A 19997-nucleotide genomic window follows, 5' to 3' on the forward strand; every position below is an offset into this window, starting at 1 on the left:
GTCTCAGAGCGGCTTACAAACTCCTTTCCCTTCCCCTCCCCACAACAGACACCCTGTGAGGTGGGTGGGGCTGAGAGAACTCTGACACAAACTGCTCTTTTTCAAGGACAGCTGTGCCAGAGCTTGTGACTGACCCAAGGTCACATCAGCAGGTGCAAGTAGAGGAGTGGGGAATGAAAACCCGGTTCTCCCAGATTAGAGTCCACGCACTTAACCACTGCACCAAACTGAAATAATGATAAAGTGCTCAATGATGTTACCAATTTGATCAGATCAATCAACTCAGATGGTGACCTATAGATGTACCCAAAGCCCGCTTCAATGGCCCCGACCCCATCCCAATACTGTAACAAGATCTTATACTGGGCCATCCCATCACCCCGTTGTTACCACCAGATTATTGGTGGTGGTGGTAGTAGTGGCGGCTCCTAATTAAAAGCCTGGCGGAAGAGCTCCGTCTTGCAGGCCCTGCGGAACTGTGAGAGGTCCCGCAGGGCCCTGATCTCCTCTGGGAGCTCGTTCCACCAGGTAGGAGCCGCCACTGAAAAGGCCTTGGCCATGGTTGCTGCAAGCCTGGCTTCCCTGAGGCCTGGGATCACAAGATGATGTTGGGCCCCCGACCGTAGTGCTCTCTGGGGTATATATGGGGAAAGGTGGTCCCTCAGGTACGTCCTGCACCTCTTTTTCTACAAAATGACCCCTGACAGAAGCTTTACCCCTTTCAGGGGCTCCTGGCCTCTTTGAGGCTTCAGCTGGCCCTGCGTAGCCTGGACACCCTTTCAAAGATTCTGCAGAGACAGGATGAGGAAGAGATTTCTCTTCCGCCCCCACTGCAGGTTCCCAGCTTCATACTGTTAACACACTTGTTTAAGAAGAAGAGATTGGGTTTATACCCCACCCTTCACTACTCGAAGGAGTTTCAGAGTGGCTTACCATCTCCTTCGCTTTCTCTTCCCCTCCCCTCCCCACAACAGACACCCTGTGAGGTGGGTGGGGCTGAGAGAGCTCTTTTGAGAACTGCCCTTGAGAGAACAGCTCTGAGAGACATTGTGACTGACCCAAGGTCACGCCAGCAGCTGCATGTGGAGGAGTGGGGAACTGAACCCGGTTCTCCCAGATTAGAGTCCACACTCTTAACCACTACACCAAACTGGCTCTCTCCAGAACTCTCCAGCACGGATCTTGGAAGAGACGGTCAACCTCCCCCCACCCTAACCCAACATTCAGATATTCAACAGCACAGCCCACTGGAGGGGTATGTGTGTAAAGTGCCATCAAATCACTGCCAACGTATGGAAACCCCAGCAAGGGGCTTTCAAACCAAGTGAGAAGCAGAGGTGGTTGGCCATCCCCTTCCTCTGCAGAGTCTTCCTTGGTGGCCTCTCTTTCAAGGACCGACCCTGCTTAGCTTCCGAGATCTGACGCGATCATGCTGCCTCCCCTCTCAGCCCACTGGTAGATTCAGGGCTATTTTTGGGCAGGAACGCACAGGAATGGAGTTCCAGCTGGCTCCCAATTTGGCCACACCCAGCAGGAACTCATTAGCATAACAGGCCACACCCAACAGCAGAAACCCATCAGGATTGGCTACACAGGGGTGTCTAGCCTAACATGCAAAGGGTTCCTGCTACAAAAAAAGCCCTGGACCGTTTTGACCACAAACAAGGTAAACAGAATAAGAAGCAAAAGGTGGGTGTGGCTGGATGACCACACTTCTGGCAACATGGGGGTGTGGCCTAATATGTTAATATGATGTGCTATCAGGGGTGTGGCCTAATATGCTGAGTTTCTGCTGTTGGGTGTGGCCTATTATGCTAATGAGTTCCTGCTGGGCTTTTTCTACAAAAAAAAGCCCTGGGTAGATGCATTAAATACCTGTTGCAACAGCCCTGCGGGAGGTGAGAATGGAGCCTGGGATGAATCGACCGCAGATAACCAAGCCCCACTCCTCCTCCCCAGGCCAAGAGTAACAGAGGGTGTCTGGGTGAGCGCAGAGTGCTGAAGCCCAACTATTCTCCTCTTCCCAGCCAGAGGCAGTGGGAGTTTCAGGTACGGTTGCCATGTTCGGGTTTACAAATTCCTGGAGATGTGGGGTGATACCTGTGGAGGGTGGAGTGTGGGGAGGGACCTCACGAGGGGCATCACTGCATAAAGCCACCTTTCAAAGGTTCCATTTCCTCCAGGGAAACTAATCTCCGTGGTCTGGAGATCTGTTGTAATTCTGGGAGATCTCCAGGTCCCACCTGGAGGTTGGCAAGAAGAAGAAGAGATTGGATTTCTACCCTGCCCTTCACTACCCAAGGGAGTCTCAGAGTGGCTTACAAACTCCTTTCCTCTCCCCTCCCCACAACAGACACCCTGTGAGGTGGGTGGGGCTGAGAGAGAAGAAGAGGTTGGATTTATACCCCACCCTTCACTACCCAAAGGGGTCTCAGGGCGGCTTACAAACTCCTTTCCCTCCCCCTCCCCACAACAGACACCCTGTGAGGTAAAAGAAGAAGAGATTGGATTTATACCCCGCCCTTCACTACCTAAAGGTGTCTCAGAGTGGCTTACAAGCTCCTTTCCCTCCCCCTCCCCACAACAGACACCCTGTGAGGTGGGTGGGGCTCAGAGAGAACGCTGATACAGACTGCTCTTTTTCAAGGACAGCTCTTATCAGAACTACGGCTTGCCCAAGGTCATCCAGCAGCTGCAAGTGGAGGAGTGGGGGATCAAACCCGGTTCTCCCAGATTAGAGTCGGCGCACAACCACTACACCAGACTGGCTCTGGTTTGTGGGTTCCATTAACCCTTTGGCTGGCCGAACCCAGATCTGAGTAGCTTCCTGCCCCACTCTTAGGGCTCCTCTCCCCCTCCCTTTCTTGTATCCCGCGCCTTGTATTTCCTCTCCCCCTCCCAAAAGGTCCCTCCCCTCATATCTTGCTAGTTCCTTTTCCTGGGCACCTCCCTCAAGCTTTCTTTTCTCCCCCCCCCTCTAGCGCGGCGCGGCGCACCGGAGAGGCCGGGCCGGATGGGGGAGCCGCCGCCGCCGCTCCTGCTCCTCCTGCTCAGTCTGGCCGGGCGCGGAGCGGCCGGGGAGGTGAGGCGAGCGAGTCCCGCTGCTGGCGGGCCGAGGCGCTGCGCTCGGCGTGTGCCGGGAGAGCGGGCGCGGTGGGCGAGGCCCCGGTTGCGCGCCAGGCAGCGCCCAAACTGGGGCCCGCGGCACTCTGGCGACTGGAAGGGGCCAGCCGAGGCCCTCTTACCTAGCCGGGGAGGAGCCCCGCCGCGGCCACATTCCGAGGCCGCGCCGGGAAAGGGCGCCCGCTTCTCCTCCGGAATCCGCTCCCCGCCGTGCGCCCAGCGGCGAGTCTCGCGGAGGCGGCTCCGAGCGCGGCGCTCTCCCTGGCCTGGCGCCGCTTGGAGCCGTGCGGGACTCCTCCGCGGGCGGGCAGAGATCTCGCGCTGCGGTGGCCCGTTGCAAACCCCGCGACCCGGCAAGGAGGGGGCGAGGCGAGCTCGGCCGGGTTAGGCTTTTCCGTGTGAATTCTGCAGGCCTGTCAGTCTGCGGGCTGAATTGTGCCCTAACCACGAAGCACAACGTTGACGACAACTGTGATTTCAGGATGTCTGCTTGAATTTGCTAGCTGCCTTGGTGGCCCTTATGGGGGCAGAAAGGCGGGATATAAATTCTGTAAAATAAAACAATACAACCACCTGAGCACCCTGCGGGCCTCTCCGCCGGGAATTTGGGTGACCTCTTGGAGAAGGGTGTGCATGTCCCATTTGCCCCATTTACCTTCTGTTTCCTTCCTCCTAGTCCAACTTCCAGCAAGATCTGGCCCCTGAAGAGCACTACCGCTGCCTTGGCAAGCTCTGGCCCGTCCCCCAGCAGGTAGAGCTCCTAGGGGAGGTGTCCGGAGTGATGTTTCCCCTGCTTAAAAAAAGTCTGTCCAAGAGATTCAAAGTCTGCATCACAACACACTGAATTCTGGCACATGCACACAGAGAGGAGGTGCATGCTCTTGTGTGTGTGGGGGGGTTTTGATAACTTGTTTGACCAGTCTGCTAATATAGGCTAAAGCAGGGGTGTCGAACTCATTTGTGATGAGGGCCGGATCTGACATTAACGTCACTTGGGCGGGCCGGGGCATGTGTGCCATTAAACGTAATGCCAGGTACCGGAGATATAAACCGTATAAAGGAGAGAAGCTGGTAAGCTCCAACTTGTTGTATCCTCACTGCAAGGCCCCATGGGCTGGGAGGGATGTGGGCAAAGGACACTCCCATGCTGCCTGACTGCTGCCAAGCTGAAGCCATAAGTAGAGTGGCTCTGCCCGCTTCCCTCGGAGCAGGCTCCTGTTTCCTCCAGTGCATTAGTTGCTCACGGGCCGCACAAGAGCCCTGGTTCCGGCCCCCAGGCCTTATGTTTGACACCCCTGGGCTAAAGGGAACCTCCAGATTCTCAAGGGAAGCTGGATCTTGCACTCACTCTGTACTTTTGCAGAGAAAGTGGCAGCTTCCCCCCCCCCCCCCCCCCCCCCCCCTGCCCCGGACGCTTAGGCCAGGGGTCCCCAACCTAGTGCCTGTGGGCACTGTGGCCCACACCAAACACCTTTCCTGGGGCCTGCCAGCCGTTTTTAGAAAGGAGATGGGGCTGGGTGGGGCTTTGATTGGCTGTGCAGATGTTTAGAAAGATTGCTTTGGCTGCAGCTGCCGCAGCACAAGGGTCTTCACTGCGTGACTGCGCCAGCCATCATGCCATGTCAGGATTGCAGAGGTGCCCGCAGGCCGAGGAAGGCTGGAGACCCCTGCCCGAGGCTGCACAAGCGAGCTGTGTGACTCGAGAGCTCATATTGGAATAAATCTTGTTAGTCTTGAAGGTGCCATTGGACAACAGTTTTATTTTGCTGGAACAGACTAATACCGGTTTGCAGTCCCAGTCCGTCTACTCTGCCTGCCTACCTCTTCCCAGTAGCCTTACTTTGGCCTAGGATTGCTTGGGCGCCTGATCCCAAAAGCATCCTTGCTGCGGATGGGCCACCCCCAATACGAGCTTGGAGAGTTTTTGTTAATTCCAGTGAACATTTACGACCTCTCTCATTAACTAGAACCAACACACTTTATCAGTTTGGCTGTGCTGGTCTCCCCCCCCCCCCCCCCCCCCATCCATGTGACCCCCTTTTTTTAGTGCCTAAGCCATCCTTCCCACCCTATACTGTGATTCCACTTTACAATTGTGGCTCTTTCTCCTTTAAGACTCCAGAGCAGAGGCGGGGGTGCCTCATTGGTTCCCCGGAAAGCCACAGACTCCTCCCTCCTTGCTCTGAGCCAGTCAGAAACTGCCCAGGTGGCAGTTCCCGATGCTCCTCAGACTTTCTCAAAACAGCCTCTTCCCATGCTTTGGAGACTGCGGGTACACGTAAAGGGGGGCATCAAGTCTATGCACCGTGGACAGAGCTTGCCTTGGGTGATGACACACATGCACCCCCCCCCCCCCCCCCCCCCCTCTCCACGGCCATTTGCATGGTTCAATTTTCTGGCTTGCCTTGTTAGATTCGAGTCCAAGTAGCACCTTCGGGACCGACACGATTTAATATGCTTTTTCATTTTAGAAAACAAGACAGTGATATAAAAGGGATACCAGAAGAAAAGAAGGGTTATATAACAAATTATAGATTTCAAAAGTTATTATACATTATGGGATATATAGAACAGAAAATATTTCTCCCCAACATCCTCTTCGTTGTAGTTTTAAGACATTTTCTGTGGAATACAAGTCCTTCCTTCAAACGTTTTAAATTTCAAATTTCATTACTGATCTGTTTTGCAGCTATATTAATTTTATCATCACTACACCTTCTGTGTTACATTTTACGTCACTTCCACATACTAGCTGTTGCTTTTAATATAGCAAAGTTTAAAGGAGAATCTATATCTCACAATAAAAATAAAAGACATTTTTGTTCAGAATTCACTCCCTTATACCTTTATATTCAAAACTTGTTCTCATTCAGCTTCTGGGTTATAATACAGTTATATGCATTGCAACGCATTTATATACAATTTTAAAACTCTTTCTCCTCCTAAATATTCAGGGTATAAGCTCATACCCTGAAAGTCTTGCTGTTGGTCACTAAGGTGCTACTATGGGACTCGGATCCTACTGTTCTGAAACTGTCTTCATGGATGGCTTGCCTGGTAGCTGAAACACCTCCTGGCAGGATCAAGCTTGCTTTGAGAGGCTTACAGCCAATGTTCCCTCTAAGCTGTGGGGTCTTGTGAGCAAAAATTCTACTTTGTGAGCTACTGGCATTAAAGTTGTGAGCAAGAGATTTGGCTGCTGGATAGTTTGCTCTGGAGCCGTCCTTCCTGAGCCAAGACAAAAATGTGTGAGCCAGAGGCTCAAAAACTGTGAGCTGGCTCACACTAACTCAGCTTAGAGGGAATACTTCTTACAGCCCTTTCCTCTTTTTGAGAACTACTTTGTGCCTGAGACCCCTTAGGTGGCTGCAATCCTCTGTATACACAAAAGGCCAATTGAAGCTCAGGAGGGCAAAAGTATGCATCCCTTGCACATGCTTATGTTTACCATATATAGGCAAGGCAGTTTGCAAGTGCATGTAGAAATGTCGGCGGAGGGACAGCTGCGAGCCCATGAGTACTGGCAGGGCAGAAAGGGCCGCACAGGTCACCCACGCGAAATGTGCGGGGGCCAGTTTGTCTGTTTCAAGGCTTCTTGGGTATGGAGAGCCAGTGTGGTGTCATGGTTAAGAGCCCCGGACTAGAATCCGGAAGACCCAGCTTTGAATCCCCACCTGTACCGTGGGAGCTTGCTGGGTGACTTTGGGCCAGGCAGTCCCTCAGCCTGACCTACCTCACAGGGTTGTGGTGAGGATAAATGGAGGAGAGGAGAACTATGTGAGCAGCTTTGGGTGCCCATTGGGGAGAAAGGTGGGGTTATAAAAGAATTAATAGATATTAAGGTTGGCTTTTCCAACAGCAGGTGACTGCGTTTAATTTTTGTTAATAGTCACCCCATTGCGATCACAAAAGCAGTGGAATTAAGCCCTGCTCCCATCTCACACACAACAGGGACTCACCAGTCATGCAGAAAAATATGAAGTCGTCTAAAAGAAGGGGGGGGGGAACTGGCTTAAAGAACAAAATATTGAGAGCAGCTGAGAATTGGTTAGAAGTAAGAAGGGAGATGAAGAGATTTGCCTGCTCGGGACTCTGGGATGCATATAGAGCCCCAAAGCAGGAAGCTTCTAAATCAGGAGTGTCAAACTCATTTGTTATGAGGGCCAGATCTGACATAAATGAGACCTTGTTGGGCCGGGCCATGCGTATCATAAAATGTAATGCCAGGTAGCAGAGATATAAACTTTATAAAGGACACAAACCCAATTAAAGATTTTTTTTACTTAAAATAAAAACATGCTTAAAACATTGGCACTCTTGCAATATTTTGTTTATTTAACAGTGTCTGTGCTGTTGCAATCTTGCGTGTGCTGTTCAGGTGTGCATCTGTAAGCTGCAAACTTACCATGACGCAGCAGCAGCAGAACTGGAAGAAAAAGCAGAAGACAGCCAGTTCCACTGCGGGCCTGATAGAAGCCCTCCGAGGGCCTGATCTGGCCCCCGGGCCACATGTTTGCCGCCCGTGTTCTAAATTGTCCTCCACTCTCTCGATTCTGCACTAGCACCTCTCTTGTAATAACAATCTAAAGTGTTATTACACTTGGCAGCTCAAAAAGAATCCTACACTAAGGTTAAGGTAATTTGCAAATGTATTTAAATGTGCTGAGTTATAACGAAAGAAGTGGGTTCTGGTTGATAGCCGCGTTGGTCCGAAGCACCAGAACAAAGCTGGAGTCCAGTGGCGCCTTCAAGACCAACCAAGTTTAATTGTGGGCATGAGCTTTTGTGTGCATGCACACTTCTTCAGATACGTTCAAGTGGGCAGCCATGTTGGTTTGAAGCAGCAGAACGAAACTTGAGTCCAGTGGCACCTTTAAGTTCTATTCAAGGTACATGCTTAAAAGTGCCACTGGACTTAAACTTTGTTCTGTGAAGGAAGTGGTTATCGCTAGTGGACAGGGAACGATGGATCCTAACTCCGCTTTCTTTCGGACTGTCTACAGGGGTGCCGGACGCTGTCCAAGACCTACCAGGCAGAGGTGAGACATAGAAAAGGGAGGTGCTTAACTATGTTTTGAGGACAGCGCTCCCCTCCCCAGCCAGCCACTGGGGGAGGGGGTTAAAAGCAATGTTCCCTCTAAGCTGAGTTAGTGTGAGCTAGCTCACAGTTTTTTAGCCTCCAGCTCACATGTTTTTGTCTCCGCTCAGGAAGGAGGGCTCCAGAGCAAACTAATTTATGCAGTAGCCCAATCGCTCACTCACAGCTTTAAGGCCAGTAGCTCACCAAGTAGAATTTTCGCTCACAAGACTCCACAGCTTAGAGGGAGCATTGGTTACAAGGGCAATTGTAGCCCGTGCAAATCAGCAAGCATCTAAATCTGTGTGGGTGTTGAATGCCATGGAGTCGCTTCTGATTTATGGAGACCCTATGAATGAATGATGACCTCTGGAACACGTACATTAACGACCTCCAAAATCATCTGAATGTGTCCTGTCACTAGCTTCAATGGAGCAAAGGGCAAATATGCATCTTCCCAGGGGTTCTGCCCTCATTGCAAGCGGCAGCAGTGGGGAGTGACTGTGAGAACACTGCTTGAGTGTGTGTTGTGAGGTGAATCAACTTTCACAAAAAAAAGTTGAGCACTCAGTGGAGGCACCTGAAATGTCTTGGGAGGCCACTGCTAGTCCAGACAGCCACACAAATTGAGAAGCATCAAAGAGGTACAGCCTTTAAAAAAGAATTATTTTAACACGCATAAGAACCACCATATACAAAGTCAAATAACATCCATAACACGGACTCTAATCTGGGAGAACCGGGTTTGATTCCCCACTCCTCCACTTGCACCTGGCTGGATGACCTTGGGCAAGCCGTAGTTCTGATAAGAGCTGTCCTTGAAAAAGAGCAGTTTCTGTTAGAGCTCTCTCAGCCCCACCCACCTCACAGGGTGTCTGTTGTGGGGAGGGGGAGGGAAAGGAGTTTGTGAGCTGCTCTGAGACTCCCTTGGGTAGTGAAGGGCCATGGGGTAGAAATCCAATCTCTTCTTCCTCTTCGAACATTTATACATAAAACTTCTGTCTAATAACTGTAGCCCAACCAAAACGATGAAACATTAGCCTTGTTGATATCACAGTTTTCCTCATATATTTATTTATATTTATTATTTACATTTTTATCCCGCCCTCCCCGGAGGCTCAGGGCAGCTAACAGGGCATATCGCCAAATAAAATAGAAAACAGTACAAAATTTTTAAAATACATCAGCATTTTTAAAATACATCAGCATTAAAACAATATTAGTGCTCCTCTCAGTTAAATTCCAATTTACAATTTCTAAAAAAGGATGGCCGCCCCCTAGACGTCCTGTTCTCGCCCATGATGCAGCGGTTGTGGGGCATTGACGATACATGCCCCACATCATGATGTCCATATATAGGGCGTGGATGGTAAACTCATGCATTGGTGGTGCATTAGTGGTGGTGGTGGCGGCTCCTATTCAAAAGCCTGGCGGAAGAGCTCCGTCTTTCAGGCCCTGCGGAACTGTGCTAGGTCCCGCAGAGCCCTGATCTCCTCTGGGAGCTCATTCCACCAGATAGGAGCCGCCACCGAAAACACCCTGTTCCTGCTCATGGTTAATCTAATGGACCGGGGACCTGGAACATCCAACAGATGTTGGGTCCCCGACCGCAGTGCCCTTGGGGGAACATGTAGGGTAAGGCAGTCCCTTAGGTAGGCTGATCCCTGACCATATAGGGCTTTAAAGGTAATGACCAGCACTTTGAAGCAAACCCGGTACGCTATTGGCAACTAGTGCAGCGCTTTAGAGCTCTTGACAGAAACGGCTCTTTTTCAAGAACAGCTGTGCCAGAACTACGGCTTGCCCAAGGTCATCCAGCCAGGTGCAAGTGGAGGAGTGGGGAATCAAACCCGGTTCTCCCAGATTAGAGTCCGCGCTCTTAACCACTACACCAAACTGGTGAAACCGCTGTGGAATTGCTTGTATTGATGGCGAGATACCAACAAAGCGAGATACCTTACTAACGGCTTTCTTCTCTCGCTGTGGCAGGAGAGCAAGATTGTGGCGGACACCAAAATAGTCTACAGTCTGAGCATTCCTCACAGGTACGTGTGGGGTGGAGCCCCCCCCTTACGCAGTCGGGCCCCCAAAGATACCATCACCGGCTAAGGTGTTTATTCTGCAGCTCAGTGAGCGGCTGGCAGGGCCAGAGGAGCCAACGAATTTCTCATGTGCACAGAACGCTCCCTGGGAGCATCTCTCTTCTGCCCTCCTCAAGGTGGCCCAGTTCAAGGGACATTGAGCCAGCCAGGCCTACATCCTTGGCCCTTTGGGGAGGGGGACACCTTTTGGGGAGGGAGAGAGGGGAGAGTTGTGGCCACCTTGCTGCAGAACCCCACAGAGCTGTCTTGGGTGTCGTGGTTAGGCGTGTGCGTGGACTCTAATCTGGGAGAACCGGGTTTGATTCCCCACTCCTCCACATGCAGCTGCTGGTGTGACCTTGGGCAAGCCACCGTTTTCTCAGAGCTGTTCTCTCAAGGGCAGTTCTCGGTCAGAGCTCTCTCAGCCCCACCTGCCTCACAGGGTGTCTGTTGTGGGGAGGGGGAGGGAAAGGAGATTGTAAGCTGCTCTGAGACTCCTTTGGGTAGTGAGGGGCCATGGGGTATAAATCCAATCTCTTCTTCTCTCTCAGCCCCACCTCCCTCACAGACAATGTTCCCTCTAAGCTGTGGAGACTTGTGAGCAAAAATTCTACTTTGTGAGCTACTGGCATTAAACTTCTGAGCGAGCAGTTTGGCTGCTGCATTAAATCAGGGTGCTCTGGAGCCATCCTTCCTGAGCTGAGAAAAAAATCTGTGAGCCAGAGGCTAAAAAACTGTGAGCTAGCTCACACTAACTCAGCTTAGAGGGCACACTGCTCACAGGGTGTCTGTTGTCGGGAGAGGAAGGGAAAGGAGTTTGTGATCCGCTCTGAGACTCCCTTGGGTAGTGAAGGGCAGGGAATAAATCCAATCTCCTCTTCTTCTGCTTTTACCTCACAGGGTGTCTGTTGTCGGGAGAGGAAGGGAAAGGAGTTTGTGATCCGCTCTGAGACTCCCTTGGGTAGTGAAGGGCAGGGAATAAATCCAATCTCCTCTTCTTCTGCTTTTACCTCACAGGGTGTCTGTTGTCGGGAGAGGAAGGGAAAGGAGTTTGTGATCCGCTCTGAGACTCCCTTGGGTAGTGAAGGGCAGGGAATAAATCCAATCTCCTCTTCTTCTGCTTTTACCTCACAGGGTGTCTGTTGTCGGGAGAGGAAGGGAAAGGAGTTTGTGATCCGCTCTGAGACTCCCTTGGGTAGTGAAGGGCAGGGAATAAATCCAATCTCCTCTTCTTCTGCTTTTACCTCACAGGGTGTCTGTTGTCGGGAGAGGAAGGGAAAGGAGTTTGTGATCCGCTCTGAGACTCCCTTGGGTAGTGAAGGGCAGGGTATAAATCCAATCTCTTCTCTTCTTACTTCCTCACAGTGGGCCACACAGGCCATTTGGGGCAGCACCAGGAGAGTACCGGTATTGTCCCCCTCAGCGCTGGCTGCACAACCTGAAGGTAAGAGAGAAGAGGCAGGGCAGGCAGCGGGAGTTCTGACACCCCCCCCCCCCCCCATAAATCTCTGTTACGGCCAAGTGTGTCCGAGTTCCAGAAGCTGCCCGGAACTTGTCACCAGGTGGTGGTGGAAAGTGCCCGTCAAGCCGAGCCGACTTACGATGACCCCACAGGGTTTCCTAGGCAAGAGACGGAACAGAGGTGGTTTGCCGTCGCCTACCTCTGCATGGCGACCCTGGACTTCCACAGTGGCGGCCTCCCGGACTGGGTTGGCCCAGGCTCTGCAGGAGTGCTTTTCCGCTCCATCTGAGTGCTTTTTTGGTGGCTCCAAGCTTGCTCCACCCTGCTGCTAGAATCAGTATTCGAATGCTGCATTCTTCCCTACGAAGAACGCTTAAAGCGCTTGGGGCTCTTTAGCGTGAGTCCCCTCGGGGACTGACCAGCACCAAACGTGGCTGGAGCCCAGTTCCGTCTGCAACTAAGCTGTGGAACCCACTGCCACTGGGTGTTGTTGAACAGAGTGTGACTAGGAGAGCCAGTGTGGTACAGCTGAAGGGTGACATGATCAAGATTTACAAGATTATGCATGGGAAAGAGCAGGTAGAGAAAGAGGTACTTTTCTCCCTTTCTCACAATGCAAGAACTCGTGGGCACTCCATGAAATTGCTGAGTGGTCGGGTTAGAACGGATAAAAGGAAGTCCTTCTTCACCCAAAGAGTGATTAACACTTGGAATTCACTGCCACAGGAGGTGGCGGCGGCTACAAGCATGGACGGCTTCAAGAGGGAGTTAGATAAGCATATGGAGCAGAGGTCCATCAATGGCTATTAGCCACAAGGTATAGATAGGGGCTCTGGGGCAAGTGATTCTTGGTGCTTGGGGGGGGGTCAACAGTGGGAGGGCTCCTAGTGTCCTGGCCCCACTGGTGGACCTCCTGATGGCACCTGGTATTTTTGGCCACTGTGTGACAGGGTGTTGGACTGGATGGGCCTTTGGCCTGATCCAACATTGGCGTCTCTTATGTTCTTATGCTGATTTGAGCATTCAGCAAAGAGCTTCCCCCCCCCCTGGTTGCACCCACCACGGACACAAGGGTTTCCAGGCCCCCCCCCCCGGGTGTAGATTACGGCATTCGTGGAGAAAGCACAACATAGAAACGTGATTTTGCTTCTCTCTGTGCAGCAGGGAGGGGTTGCCTTCCTCTACCACCCCTGTGCTCACCCCTCCCTCCGTGGCCAGCTGACCCTCCTTGCCCGAGCCTGCCTGCCGGATTACATCCTCACCCCGCACGGTGGCCTGACCCAGGAATGGGTGAGTAACGAAGAGCCAGGGCTCTTCCCACCCGCTTCCACGCGGGCACATGTGGCGTTCGCCGTTCACCTGCCTGGCAGGGGTGGGGCGAGGAGGCAGCAGTGCCCAGTATCTTGACCACATCTCATTCCCTAGCCCCTGGCACTGGTGGCATGGGGTGCCACCCTGCAGATGGCAAAAGTGGAGCTGGCCCATGCTGTGGCTTGGCTGAAGAAGCATGCCGCCCAAGAGAGCAGAAGGAAGCCCTGGGCGGGCAGGAGGTATCGCCATCTGATGAAGCGCCCGGCGGCACGTGCCGTGGGCAGAGCTGTATGCCCAGCAGATCGAATGCAGGTGAGGCGGCTCGGAGGGGATCTGCCAGCCAGCTTTGCAGTATAGAGGATAAATCTATCAATGGCTACCAGCCATGGTGACTGAGGAGAACCTCCACATTCAGAGGCACAAAACCTCTGAATCCCAGAGCCAGGAGGCAACATCAGGGGAAGGCCTCGGCCTCTATGCCCTGTTGTTGGCCCTCCAGAGGAACTGGTTGGCAACTGTGTGATACAGGATGCTGGACTAGATGGACCCTCACTGGTCTGACCCAGCAGGGCTCTTCTTATGTTCTTATGAAGGCCTTGGCCTCTATGCTCTGCTGTTGGCCCTCCAGAGGAACTGGTTGGCCACTGTGTGAGACAGGATGGCAGACCAGGTGGACCATTGGCCTGATCCAGCAGGGCTCTTTTTAAGTTCTTATGTGCTGATGCATACTGGTATGCCAAGAAGCTGCCACCTGGCCTTTGTAAAATTTGATAAGACCAAAGAAAACTGCAAAAAGATGCTAAGGGAAAAAAATAGAACAATTTACTAATGAGTAACACAAGTAGAACTGGTAGTAATACAACTGAGAATACCCACTTAAGTAGTATTGCAAAAATTCAACTGGTAAATCCTAATTTTTTTCAGAAGTCCAACAGGTAAGTTATCAACAATCCAACAGGTAAGTCTACAATTTCTCAATAATCCAACAGATGCAGTGTTTACACAAATCCCACAGGTGAAACCAATATTTATACAGGTAAGTTTTCAGCAGTCCAACTGGTAAACAGACAATATTTTAAATCCAACAGGTAAGTCTACACTGGATGTTTTTCAACTGTTAATGGGTTTTGTTGCTTCCCTTTGATTTTGGTCATGGACAGATACTTTGTGTCTCTTTGCACCTCTGCATTGGTAGGCCGCCTTGATTCTAAAGAGGGACAGAGTGGGATGATGTCTCAAATAAATTTTAAAAAATTCTCCCAGGGGGCTAAACTGCGGAGACAGCACCCTGACCCCCCCCCCCCCCGACACCATCCCATCGTTCCATTTTCACAACAGCGAATCATTAGACCGGAGTCTGCACCTCCTAGTGAATTTCTGTATTTGCTCATAATAGAAGGAGGCCGTGGACAGCCCTCCCTCTCGCAGGGGCGGGGTAGCAACAGAGCTCACATCTTCTGTGGTTTCTCCCATTTCATGCGAGGTCGAATCAGTAGAGCATATGCAGGGCTATTTTTGGGCAGGAATGCACAGGAACGGAGTTCCGGCTGGCTCCCAAGTTGGCCATGTCCAGCAGGAGCTCATTAGCATAACAGGCCACGCCCAACAGCAGAAACTCATTAGGATTGGCTACATTATGGGTGTCTGGCCTAACATGCAAAGGAGTTCCTGCTACAAAAAAAGCCCTGGGTTTTGACAACAAACAAGGTAAACAGAATAAGAAGCAAAAGGTGGGTGTGGCTGGATGACCACACTTCTGGTAACATATGGGGTGTGGCCTAATATGCTAATGCGTTTCAGCTGTTTGGTGTGGCCTATTATGCTAATGAGTTCCTGCCGGGCTTTTTCTACAAAAAAAGCCCTGAGCATATGTTTTTCAGTTGCCCATTCTACAGAGAGGCTCGTCTTAACATCATTACCCCATTAGTTGATAGGATTACCTGGTCACTTCAGTATGAACAAAGCAAGACTTCACCGGCTTCTATCAAATAAGAATGCAGAGATTACACGTTCAGTCACTGAGTTCCGTGCATTGACTCTTAGATTGCGGGAGTCGCATTTTAAAAGTTTTTAAATTTAGATCTTATTCTGTATATTATCTCTGTTTTTTCCTTCTTTTTCGTACTATGTTTGTATTGTATGTTGGTCTTAAGACCTTAATAATAAAACTAAACTCTGCAGTTTCTCCTTTGTGCCCGTAGGTTTTGCAGAAGCTTTTCTGCCATCTGGATGCCAACCGGAGACGGCGGGAGCTGCCGCCATCAGACAGGCAGGGCACAGAGCGGCCTCCTCACCCTCATGGGGCCAGTGACCTGAATTCGGCAGGAGCTAATCATGGCCGGGACGGGGCCGCAATCCTGCCTTCTGCTTCTCCGAACTTAGCAGCCAAGAGGAAGGGCGTCCTTGCGGCGACAGGGGCCAAGGGAAGCTCTCAGATGCCTGCTGTGCCCCAGTCACTCCGCCCCGGGCTGGGTGGCAGACCTTTGCTTACAACAGCCCAGGCCGCAGGGGGAGCGGCTCAGAAGCGGGACTGTCCTTGCCCAGACGGAGACCACCCCCAAGCCCCGGGCCAGCAGCTGAAGGCAGCAAAAGTGCGGGAGGCGGGGGAACGCGTGCACACACCTCGCACCGAAGAAGCCGCCTGGGCTGCCAGCGCGCTTACCTTCTTGCTGGTCACGTTGACGCTGGCTGTCTTGTACACGCGGCTCCACCGGAACTGTCGCCGCGGCCAGTCTCTCTACTGGACGATGAGTGGCGAAGACGGGCGTGAGACAGTGGCCAGTGAGTAAAGCCCAGAGGGCCCCCGGGGACTGACCAGCACCAAACGTGGCTGGAGCCCAGTTCCGTCTGCAACTAAGCTGTGGAACCCACTGCCACTGGGTGTTGTTGAACAGAGTGTGACTAGGAGAGCCAGTGTGGTATAGCGGTTAAGAGGGCTGGATGAATGCCATCACCCGAATAGCCCAGGCAAGCCCCACCCTGGCAGGTCTCAGAAGCTCAGCAGGGCCGACCCTGGCGAGTACTTGGAAGGGCGACCTCCAAGGAATACCAGGGCCGGGATGCTGAGGCAGGTAATATCAGGCCACCTCTCTGAAATGTCCTTGCCCCACTAGGGGTCGACAGAAGTCACCATGAGTTCCAGGCTCGCAAGCACACACATACACAAATTTTTAAAAGTGCTGGAATAGTATCTGGGAGACCCAGGTTGGAATCCCCACTTATACCATGGACTCTCATTGGGTGAACTGGAGGCCAGTCACACACTCTCATCTTAGCCTACCTCACCGGGTTGTTGTGAGGATAAAATGTAGGAGAGGAAAATGGTACGGGCAGCTTTGGGTCCCCATTGGGGAAGAAGGTGGAGTATACATGAATTAAATAATTTAGAAGGGATACGTATTCAGGGCTCTTTTTGTAGCAGGAACGCCTTTGCACATTAGGCAACACACCCCTAATGTAGCCAATCCTCCAAGAGCTTACAGAGCTCTTTTACAGGGGCTACTGTAAACTCTTGGAGGATTGGCTACATTAAGGGTGTGTCGCCTAATATGCAAAGGAGTTCCATCAGCGGTAGTTACCTGCGATAGCCCAAAAAGAACCTTCATGTTCAAAGGCGGTCTACCCTGAATACTGCGGGTGGGCGGGGGAGCAAAAGGGGATGCCACCCTGTTTGCAGGTGTGCCACTGCTGGAAGGGGGAATAAGTGGGCTTGTGGCCAGCAGCCAGAGCAGCAGGTGTTCTTGGTGCACTAGAACACAAGAGCAGCCTTCCTGGATCAGACCAGTAGTCCACCTGGCCCAGCATCGTGTCTCGCACAGGGACTGACTAGACGCTCTGGAGGGTCAACAGTAGGGCATAGAGGCCTTCTGATGGTGCCTCCTCGCACCAGTATTTTGGGGCTTTACTGCCTCTGAACGTGGAGGCTCTCTCAATCACCACGACTAGCAGCTGCTGATAGACGCTTGACCACAGAAAACTCGGTGGGCCTGCAATCTATTGTCATGATTTTGAAATTTTGGGGCAAGTGTTGAGCACGCAGTAGAAGGGAAAGAAACTGGCTCTAGTCTAGAGCAATGCTCCCTCTAAGCTGTGGAGTCTGAGCAAAAATTCTGCTTTGTGGGCTCCTGGCATTAAAGTTGTGAGCGAGCGATTTGGCTACTGCATCAATTAGTTTGTTCGGGAGCCATCCTTCCTGAGCTAAGACAAAAATGTGTGAGCCGGAGGCTAAAAAATCGTGAGCTAGCTCACACTAACTCAGCTTAGAGGGAACACTGCTCTAGAGTCCCCCCAACAGTGAATTGGACAGAAGCTGCAGCCCCCTCTCTGGATTGCAACTTTGAGGCTAACATCCCCCCCCCCTCTTTGCAGCGGTCATCAAACGCCGGATCCTGTCGACGCAGAGCCGGCGGAAAAAGAGACCCCGGCAGCACAGGGCCCTTCTGCAGACAACGTCTAGCGAGAGCTCCGAGTAGAGCCTGGAGGCGAGACGCTTTTGGCACAAGGGACCATGGCTGTCATGGGGGCGGAGACGGTGCCAGCAAGCGCAACCCCGACACCGCCTCGGCCTTGTGAGGAGCTGGCTCCTTGCCTGGACTGTTCTGTTTTTCCTACGCAATAAAATTTATCTTTCTTACCACCGTGTCTCCCATCTGACGAAGAGAACCTGGGCTCTCCGAAGCTCTCATACCCCCAAAAATCCTGTTGGTCTCTGAGGTACGACTCGAATCTCGCCAATAGGATTCATGATTCCTCATCTGTTGCTACGTAGCTAGCAAACTGCAGTTGTAGGGAGGGTAGAGAAGCACACCTAAGGATGTGTTGGGGGGGGGGATGAGTCTTAAAATATCACTGTGTAAATGATGCGAGCTGTGCACATTTGGGTAAAATCTTATCACAGAATCGGAATCACAGAGTTGGAAGGGACCCTAGTGGCTATCTAGTCTAACCCCCTGCTCAATGCAGGATCAGCCTAGAGCATCCCTGGCAAGTGTTTGTCCAGCCGCTGCTTCAAGACTGCCAGTGAGGAGGAGCTCACCACCGCCCCGGGCAGCTGATTCCACTGTTGCACAACTCTGTCAAAAAGTTCTTCCTAAGATCCAGGCGGTACCTTCCCGCCCTTAATTTCAACCAATGATTGCAAGTCCTCTCCTCTGCTGCCCACAGGACCAGCTCCCTGCCCTCCTCTAAGGGACAGCCCTTCAAATACTTCAAGAGAGCAATCATGTCCCCCTCCCCAGCCTCTTCTCCAGACTAAACATTCCCAAGTCCCTCAGCCTTTCCTCATAGGGCTTGGTCTCCAGGCCCCCAATCATCCTCGTCACTCTCCTTTGCACCCGCTCCATTCCGTCTACATCCTTTTTGAAGTGAGGCCTCCAGAACTGCACTCAATACTCCAGGACTCAGTGTTCCCTCTAAGCTGAGTTAGTGTGAGCTAGCTCACCGTTTTTTAGCCTCCAGCTCACACATTTTTGTCTTAGGAAAGATGGCTCCAGAGCAAACTAATGTATGCAGTGGCCAAATCGCTTGCTCACAACTTTAATGCCCGTAGCTCACAAAGTAGAATTTTTGCTCACAAGACTCCACTGCTTAGAGGGAGCGTTGCTCCGGGTGCAGCCTGACCAATGCAGTGTACAGTGGGACTGTGACATCTTGCATATTTTGGTCTGGGTTTTGTGTCCCACAGGCCCTTGATCCCTTCTCCCAGAAGGGTCTGTCCTCTTCCCCCCCCCCCCACTCCCACTGACATCTTCATAGCTGTGAAGGATTGAAATGATTTGGGGAATGTTGATGCCTCCTCTCTGCAACGGTGCCTCTGGGCACAGAGCAGGGGTCACTGGGGGAGTGGGAGGGTAGCTGTGAATCACCTGCATTGTGCAGGGGGTAGGACTAGATGACTCTTAGGGATCCCCCTTCTAGCTGTATGTTTCTGCACTGCTGTTTCAGGGGTCCACATTGAGTGGGGCAGGTTCGGTTTCCATGGGGAGAAAAGCAAAATGGGGATTTTCAGGCTAAAGTGACGGGGGCAAGAAATCCGGGAGCTCCCCCCATCCCATGCCCCCCTGGTGTGCATGTGTCCCCTTTAAAGAGAAACACCCCTGCCTGCCTTGAGATCCAGTCTAGTGTAGTGGTTAGGAGCGTGGGTTCTAATCTGGGAGAAGCAGGTTTGATTACCCACTCCTCCGCCTGCAGCTGCTGGTGTAACCTTGGGCCAGTCACAAGTTCTTTCGGAGCTGTTCTCTCAAGGGCAGTTCTTGAGAGAGCTCTCTCAGCCCCACCTACCACAGGGTGTCTGTTGTGGGGAGGGGAAGGGAAAGGAGATTGTAAACCAGTGAGACTCCAAGTGAAGAGCAGGCTATAAATCCAATCTCCTCCTCCTGCCCGTTTGGTATAGTGGTTAAGAGCAGCGGACTCTAATCTGGAGAGAACCGGGTTTGAGTCTCCACTCCTCCGCCTGCAGCTGCTGGTGTGACCCTGGGCCAGTCACAAGTTCTTTCAGAGCTGTTCTCTCAAGGGCAGTTCTCAAGAGAGCTCTCTCAGCCCCACCTACTTCACAGGGTGTCTGTTGTGGGGAGGGGAAGGGAAAGGAGATTGTAAACCAGTGAGACTCCAAGTGAAGAGCAGGCTATAAATCCAATCTCCTCCTCTTCTTCCTGCAGCCAACTTTGCGGTTTAAACATCAGAAAGAGCATCCGACTCCTCCATGTTCACATCCTTTATTTGGTACAAATTTACAGGACAAACAAGATTCCAGCACAGCTGCCCAGACGCTGACGCTGCTGCAGCGGCCACCCCTCCCCTAGGCTGGGCACAGGATGCCCCGCACTGTGCCCCCCATTTAGCAGGGGGGAATCTCCCATACCCCTCAGAGTTCTGGGAGGGTGCCGCGAGTGCCACCCGGGGTGCGTGCCCATGCCGGAAGCAGACCCCCCCCCCCGGCCGCGTG

General features: G+C 52.2%; 1 protein-coding gene across 2 annotated transcripts; it reads left to right on the top strand.

Annotated features, from left to right (window-relative positions):
• Positions 1-2982: 2982 nt before the first annotated feature.
• TP53I13 (tumor protein p53 inducible protein 13) lies at positions 2983-17663 on the top strand. Of its 2 annotated transcripts, XM_015422043.1 has the most exons (9): positions 2983-3082; positions 3800-3874; positions 8127-8162; positions 10190-10245; positions 11647-11725; positions 12905-13033; positions 13169-13366; positions 15256-15835; positions 17423-17663. In XM_015422043.1, the coding sequence occupies exons 1-9, from the start codon at positions 3014-3016 to the stop codon at positions 17524-17526; spliced, it is 1326 nt and encodes a 441-aa protein (XP_015277529.1). In that variant the 5' UTR covers positions 2983-3013; the 3' UTR covers positions 17527-17663. The 2 variants fall into 2 exon arrangements, with proteins under 2 accessions (XP_015277529.1, XP_015277530.1); XM_015422044.1 differs by lacking the exon at positions 8127-8162.
• Positions 17664-19997: the final 2334 nt, after the last annotated feature.

Source organism: Gekko japonicus, unplaced genomic scaffold, assembly GCF_001447785.1.
Source record: "Gekko japonicus isolate JY-2015 unplaced genomic scaffold, Gekko_japonicus_V1.1 scaffold182, whole genome shotgun sequence".
In the NCBI taxonomy this organism is placed as follows: domain Eukaryota; kingdom Metazoa; phylum Chordata; class Lepidosauria; order Squamata; family Gekkonidae; genus Gekko; species Gekko japonicus.